The sequence below is a fragment of the Cajanus cajan genome, chromosome 2 (genome assembly GCF_000230855.2).
Source record: "Cajanus cajan strain Asha chromosome 2, NIPB_CcT2T_4, whole genome shotgun sequence".
Lineage (NCBI taxonomy): Eukaryota > Viridiplantae > Streptophyta > Magnoliopsida > Fabales > Fabaceae > Cajanus > Cajanus cajan.
In genome coordinates, this window is record NC_138518.1 from 5,875,854 (window position 1) to 5,883,788 (window position 7,935).

General features: G+C 34.6%; 1 protein-coding gene across 1 annotated transcript; it reads right to left on the bottom strand.

Annotated features, from left to right (window-relative positions):
- Window positions 1-4,813: 4,813 nt before the first annotated feature.
- LOC109810453 (zinc finger BED domain-containing protein RICESLEEPER 2) lies at window positions 4,814-7,935 on the bottom strand. Its single transcript, XM_083069342.1, has 3 exons — window positions 7,391-7,935; window positions 4,968-7,224; window positions 4,814-4,875 (listed from the first exon to the last, which is right to left on the bottom strand). Exons 2-3 carry the CDS (start codon window positions 6,937-6,939, stop codon window positions 4,814-4,816), a joined length of 2,034 nt encoding a protein of 677 aa, XP_082925468.1. The 5' UTR covers window positions 6,940-7,224; window positions 7,391-7,935.

Genomic DNA, 7,935 nt, shown 5'->3' on the forward strand with positions numbered 1-7,935 from the left:
AGGGTGTCTCATTTAGTGGTATCAAAGTTTGGTTGATTCAAATCAGACATGTGTGATATGTGTCATGATTGCATTTCATTGTGTACTTTGATAAATTGCAGTGATATGTGATTAATTGAATTGTTATTTAATATAATTGTATTGTGTATCTACTTTATAACTGGTAGAAACAATCATCATGTCATTGGTACTCTTAGCACAAGTGATAGGAGATGATAGAGATGGTGTCGTACCTAGCTGGTTTGAGAGGTTTCAAGGTCACCAATCACCCACGTTTAAGGGGGGATATGACACTAATGTATTTGGTTAATCGATATTGGGAAAAAATTTTGGGTTATGGAGTGTCCTACAACTCAAGAGGTTAACCTCACAACATTCATGCTAACTAGCAATGCCTACTATTGGTGGGAGGGTGATGTGTTGTGAATGGTATTTGTTGGTACAGTTTTCAATTGGGATGACTTCTAGTTGGCATTCTTGGGGAAGTATTCTCTTGATGACATGAGGAGTTAAAAAGAAATGGAGTTCATGGATGTTGCGGTAGGGAGATGATACTATGGAAGAATATGCTACCAAATATGATTGGTTGGTTTGATACTATTCTCACCATCATGGTGAGGGTGATGAGCAAGCAAAATGCATTAAGTTCATGGATGGTCTTTATTTGGAGGTGAAGACAATAATAAACTATCAAGAGATCTATCACTACTCTACACTTGTGAACAAGTGTAAGATCTACAATTGAGACAAGTAAGCATGTGTCGCCTACTATAGGAGTGTGGGTCCTACTAGAAATTTGAGGATCGTATGTCAAAGTAGGAGTAGGTTGTATTTTGCGCCTACAAAATTCAAGGGTAGTAGAGTTGGAGGGAGGAGTAAGTTGACTGCTTGATTTTCTGTTGTAAATGGAAACAAGTCTATTGATGGGTCTTTTTCTAGTGTGGAAGGACCTATTCCCACATTTCCATAGAGATGTAAGAAGTATGGACATCTGGGTCATGACTTCACGGGATGCTCGAATAAGGAGGTGACCTATTTCAACTATCAAAGGCTAGGCCATATTACTACATAGTGTCCATATCTAAGGAAGGAACACCTTTCTAAGGCGAGTTCCTAATCTAAACTACCAAGGGTTATTGGGAGATTCTTCACTCTTAGTGTTGCTAAAGCAACTCAATAAAAAAATTTGATACAAGGTACTTTTTTCATAGTTGAGAAACCTCTCGTAACACTATTTGTTTCTGGTGTAACTCATTCTTTATTTCCCATGCCTATGTCCAAACTTTAAAATTGTCTTTGTCTTGTTTAAAGTATGATCTGGTTATGAAGACCCTTATTGATGGTTCCATAAATACGTCCATTGTCTATTTAAAATTCCTTGTTGTTTTCCATAGGTAGTTTATAGTTGATTTAATATGTTTTCCTCTTAGTCAACTAGATGTAATATTTGGAATGGACTAGTTATCTTCTAACCATGTCTTGTTAAACTACTTTGATAAATCAATTTCTTTTGGTGAGAGTAGGCGTGCAAATTTTATTTTTGCCAATCAAATTAACTACTATTGAAAGAAAATGATAAGGAATACAAGATACTTGTCTACTTAAAATTACAAAGAGAAAGTGAGTTAAGTGATATTCTTTATTAAATATTTCCTTGAAGTATTCCCTGCAAATGTATCTAATTTACCACCTAAGAGGGAAACTAAGTTCTCCATAAACTTAGTGCTTGATATAGCCTTTATATCTATTACATCCAGTAAGATGTCCCCTAGAGAGTTAATTAGAACTAAAGGAACAAATAAAGGAACTCCTAGAAAGATAATTCATTAGATCGAGGGTATCACCTTGGGGAGCGCTTGTGTTACTAGTTAATAAGAAGAATGCGAGCATGGGATTGTGTGTAAATTATCGCCAACTCAATAAGACAACTATTAAGAATATATATCCTTTACCTACAATAAATGATCTTATAGACCAACTAGTTGGGGCGTGTGCCTTTAGTAAAATAGATTTAAGTTCAGATACCACCAGATCTGACTAAGGTCTAAGGATGTTCTAAATATCGCTTTTAGGACCTGCCATAGGCACTAAGAGTATTTGGTTATGTTTTTCGGTGTAACTAATGCACCTGAAATTTTCATGTATTACATGAATAGGATTTTCCATCCCTACCTTGATAGGTTTGTTTTAGTCTTTATAGATGATATCGTTATGTATTATAGAACTAGGGAGGAGCATGTCAAGCACCTTAGAGTAGTGTTGTAAACCTTTAAGGATAGATAACTTCACACTAAGTTGTCCAAATGTGATTTTTGGTTGAGTAAGGTTAGTTTTCTCGGACATGTGATTTTTGAGGGAGGTATAGTCATAGATCCTACCCATGACTTAGAATTATCAATCGTAGTCTTTGTGCTAAGTTGTGGAGACATTACCTATATGGTTTGAGGTTTAAGGTTTTTAATGACCATAAGAACCTTAAATACCTTTTTGACCAAAAAAGAGTTAAACATGAGACAAAAGAAGTGGTTAGAATTCCTTAAGAATTACGATTTTGAGTTAAGTTATCACCCAGGATAATCCAATGTAGTGGGTGACACCTTGAGTAGGAAGTCATGAAGGTATTTGTTTTGATGGTTCGAGAGCTTGACCTTTTGGAAGACTTTAGAAACCTTACTTTAGTGTGTGAGTTAACTCCTAAGAGTATTAGACTGGGAACCATGAGAGTGACTAATGACTTAATGGATGAGACTAGAGAGGGCCAAAAGATATATTTGTTCTTGTTAAATTAAGTAGAGAAGTTAAAGCAAGGGAAAATTAGTGATTTAAAGTGGGTGTAGATTGAGTATTGAAATTTAAAGACAGGTTATGAGTGCCTAGTCCTCTAGAACTTAAGAGGATGTTTTGGTGGCCTAAGATGAAGAGGGAGGTAAAAGAGTTTGTGTTTGCTTGTTTAGTTTGCCAAAAGTATAAGGTAGAACATCAAAAATCATTAGGAAACTAGTTACAATATACCTGTGTGGAAATGGGATAACATATCTATGGATTTTGTGGTTAGATTGCCTAGGACCCCAAATAATCTGGATTCCATTTAGGTGATAGTGGATAGACTAACTAAGTTTGCTCACTTCATTCCAATTAATACAAGATACCCTTTGAATATGTTAACCAAGTTGTATATAGGTGAAATTGTGAGACTATATGGGATTCCATCTAGCATAATTTCTGATAGAGATCCTAGGTTCACCTATAGAGTGTGGGAGAGTTTTCATAAGGCATTAGGGAAAAAACTTAGGTTGACTTTAGCCTACCACCCCTAAACAGATGGGCAAATCGAAAGGATTATCCAATCCTTTGAGGATTTACTTAGAGTTTGTGTTTTATAGCATGAGAATAGTTGGGATAGTTTCCTACCTTTGATAAAGTTCACCTACAATAATAACTACCATTTTATAGGGGTGGGCATGGATCGGTTTTTTTAAAAAACCGATCCAAACCGATCCGATCCGCTTTTAAATGGATTGGTTTAGTAAATTCCGATCCGATCCGGTTTACTGATCCGATTTTGAACCGAACCTAATTAATGGATCAGTTTCGAACCAATTTCGATCCAGATTTATGGATTAATCCATTTTCCAAAATGGATCGGATAAAAACCGGTTTAAAACCGGTTTTTTGAAATCAGTTTTTTAAAATGGATTTTTGAACCAGATTTTTTAAATCAGATTTTTTAAAACAGATTTATTAACCAATTTTTTAAAACAGATTTTTGAACCAGATTTTTTAAACCAGATTTTTGAACCAGATTTATTAACCAGTTTTTTGAACCAGTTTTTTTAAATCAATTTTTTGAACCAGATTTATTAACCAGTTTGAAAAGACTTCAATTTGATTACTGCAACATAATACATTCTTCAATCATGTGTGCATTCATTTCATTTGATGGCTTCCAAAACCAACAAGATTGAGCAGCTGGAGAACAATTTTTGCCAGATAAATGATAAACTTCTTGAACTGAAAAAATAAACTATAACATGAAAAAATAAAGACATCCAGTGCCAGCTGTGGATGCCAGAGACCCAGAAATTTGATCACCATTTTCCCATTGCAGTACTACCGATTGAACAGACCTCAGTGATTGTGAAGGGGGCCACGACTTGATCTCCTGAACATGGATGATGTATTGAACTTGGATTGAGACACTTTTTCTACTCTTTGATCTTAATCCTAGTACCATCTTCACAAAATAATACGCTGCTATTCTTGGCAGCTATTCTCTGTCACTCTAAATGATGAAACCTAAACATAGAACAAAAATTAGAGAAAAATGAGATGTTCTCAAACATTCCAAACACATTTATCTAAAATAGTAACAAAGGAACATACAATACATGATGCCAAAAATGACCAAACCAAAATAAATTATGAAGCCAATGCACAATGCATTCCTAGTTAAGATATATTTGTTAACACCACAAACACAAACAAAAGGTATAGTGAGACTAATTCTAATTCTTCTTCTGTTTCTTTATTATTAATAAATGAAAGCTCAAATAGAACATTGACATCAATGAAATTTAAGGTAAGAGACAAAAGCTACCGAGTGGAATGAATGATGGAAGAAAGAAGGAACCAGGTATCCAGATTCTAGAGAAAACAGCTAAATGCGTGCAAATTGTAACAGAAAAGCATAAACCAACACTTGAAAACTTGACAAAGGCCAACTCAGCATTAAGCAAAGAAAACAACTGTGGGAAAATTAAATAAAGATTAAAAAAGCAGCCATCAATTAACAAACCAATTAATTAATTCATCTTCAATCATCTCCAAGTGTAACAAAGGAGGCTGAATAAGTAATATCTGGTGGGGAAATAATTGCTGCAAAATAAAAAAAAAGTTATCAATTATTGATCAAATTATAATAAGTATATAATACAATAATGCAGTATAAAATAAATCTAGCTTGTTACTTTGTTCAAATTTCTCCAACTCTTCAAAATCCCCATTTTCATTTGAAAACAATTGTAGATGTGTTCTTTTAAGCCAATCTTGTATGCAAATAAGTGCTTCTACCATTCTAGGTGTAAGAGAACTACGATATGGATCAAGAACTCTTCCTCCAGTACTAAAGGCAGATTCAGAGGCCACTGTAGAAACAGGTATAGCAAGCAAATCTCTAGCCATTTTTGAAAGAATTGGAAATCTACCCGAGTTAAGCTTCCACCAATTCAAAATATCCAAATCTACGTAGCTCTCTTCTAAGGCTTCCTCCAAGTACTTACTTAATTCAGATTTATTAGAGCTAGTTCTTTGAAAAAAATGGTTATAACCATAAGGGTCATCACTACCTCCTTCATTGAATCGAGCTTCTTGTGAGTTAACTTCTATTTCATCTCTTCCACCATTATACTCTTGAAAAAGTAATTTCAAACTAGACTCCACTTTTTCTTTTAAACTAGATGCCACCTCACCATCAAAATTTTGACTAATCAACCAATGCATGAACTGTGATTTGTATCCTGGATGCAACATAAGAGCAATAAGTAAAAACATATTTAGACGATCAGCATTGCCCCAATACTTATCATATTTCTTCTTCATATTTTCTGCCATAATGCATACATTTATATCCCTAGAATTGCACATTTGGCTGATCTTCTTTCCAATTCCAAAGACCTCAAACATGTATATATTGCTAGTTACATAAATTGAGCCAAACATGCACAAAGTAGCATCATAAAACAATTTCAGAAATGGTAGGATTGCACGCACAAATTCCCAATCAGCATATGAAGGAATGCCTTTTACCTTTTCTAACTCTTCGATATACTTCTTATCTTGCATCTCAAGTTCTTCAAAAGCCTTGTGAAGTTTCAATGCAGCCTCTAACATTAAGTAGGTAGAATTCCATCTGGTTTCCACATCCAAGCAAACAAGACCTTTGTATTCAATATTTTGTTTCTCAACACATGTCTTGAATTTATCCAACCTAGAAGGGGAAGATCGTACATATTTTACAGCACCGCGAATTCTCAAAATAGCATCAATGTTATCCTTGAAACCTTCTTTCACAATCAAATTCAAAATATGGGCACAACAGCGCATGTGAATATAATCTCCCTTCATAACCAAACTATTCCAAGAAATTAACCTTTTTTTTAGATATTGGATTCCAACATCATTTGACGAGGCGTTATCAACTGTCAAAGTAAGAACGCAATTCAACCCCCATTTACTCAAGCAATGTTCAACCTTTTTAGCCATGGTCTTTCCTGTGTGACTAGTGACTTCACAAAAGTTTAACACTTTCTTTTGCAGCTTCCAATTGTTGTCAATGAAATGAGCAGTCAAGCACATATAACTCAAATTTTGAGATGAAGTCCATGTGTCTGTGGTGAGGCAAACCCTTTGACAGTTTTGAGAAATAAATTCCTTCAAATTTTCTCTTTCACTATCCCAAAGTTTATAAATATCACGTGCTAGGGTAGTACGTGAGATGACATTAAGAGAGGGTGCTACAATGCTTAAAAACTCACGAAAAGCTTCATGCTCGATACATCGAAATGGGAGCTCCATTGCCACAAACATTTTGACAATTGCAATTCTCAATGCTTGTTGGTCAATTTTGGGCCTAGCCAATGAAGGGGAAGAAACCATGGTTCCAGATGAGTTTGATTTTTGCTTCTTGCTCAACATTTTATTTGATATACCCTTGCATCTACGTAAATGATTTCGCATAGCACTTGTTCCATTCTCAAACCTAATCAATGTACCACAATGGTTACATTTAGCTCTCTTATCTATGTTAGGCTTTGGCTCCTCAATAAAGTGATTCCATACATCAGATCGATTCTTACGCCCTTCAGAATCGCGAGGCGGTAACATTTGTTCAGCTAGATGTTCAATAGTGTCAGAAACTAAAGTTTCATTTAGCTCAGCCATGTAGTTGTTCTACAATAGAAAAGAAAAATAGGATGTAATTTTTTTGTGGTAAAAAATTACATGTAGTTGTTCTACAATATACTAATGTTACATGGATGTAATGCATATGACAGCAGATGACACCTTACATAGTTTCAACAGACAAAGCTTCTGCTTTTATCACATTAGTATATTTGAAGAATGAAGAACGAACAAATTTGTAGAAGACTATACTGACCTGAGTATCACTAAAACTGGATAGGAGAATTCAACAGTCGTGATGATTACATGAAGTAGAACAACAACCTGCAATATTCAATTCAACATTCTCATCATGTATGGAAATATAAAAAATTATGTGATAAAAAATATCTTGTTTTATATTATGAAACTATTGCTACTTGTCAAAGAATCAAGGAATTAATGTGGACACGGAACAGTTTTTTCATGCTTAATTGACAAGATCACTTACTGGTTCAGAAATACACTTTTGTTGTGCCAACCTTTCCACTATAAAGGCAGCAAGCGGAAATATGTTGAGACTAAGACTGCATACAAACCATAGATATAGTTTCAGAATATCAAATGACAATTTAAGAACTAAAGAAAACTTATGGTGTTATTTGATTTACATTTTGTTACAAAACAAATTTAAATATCTTAATAATAAGCAAGACTACATACCAGAAGGATAAAAGAAGAAGAAATGCTGCAAAAAAAAGTATTTTCGGGAAAGCTGCAAAACAATTTTCAACAGGTCAAGCATTTTAATCAAGGATAAAAGTATATCGCAGGTGTCTAGTCAGTAATGAATGGGGGCTTACCCATAAATATGAAACCACAAGAGTGTGACCACCAGGTCCATCCCTTGCAAGCGGCAATGAGTGTCAATGTCAAATAAATGACATAACCTGGAATTTTAAATTGAGTAGTTCAGATGGGATAAAGAGAGAGACAGATATAGATATGAAGTATTGACAACTCACAGACATGCATGAAGAGAGAGAGGGGGTGGGG

Excerpts from the sequence above, each read along its gene's own strand:
- LOC109810453 (XM_083069342.1), bottom strand. The coding sequence starts at position 6,939 with ATGGCTGAGCTAAATGAAACTTTAGTTTCTGACACTATTGAACATCTA. Across the intron at positions 4,876-4,967 it reads GTTGGAGAAATTTGAACAAA|CAATTATTTCCCCACCAGAT; the intron begins GTAACAAGCTAG and ends TTTATTTTGCAG.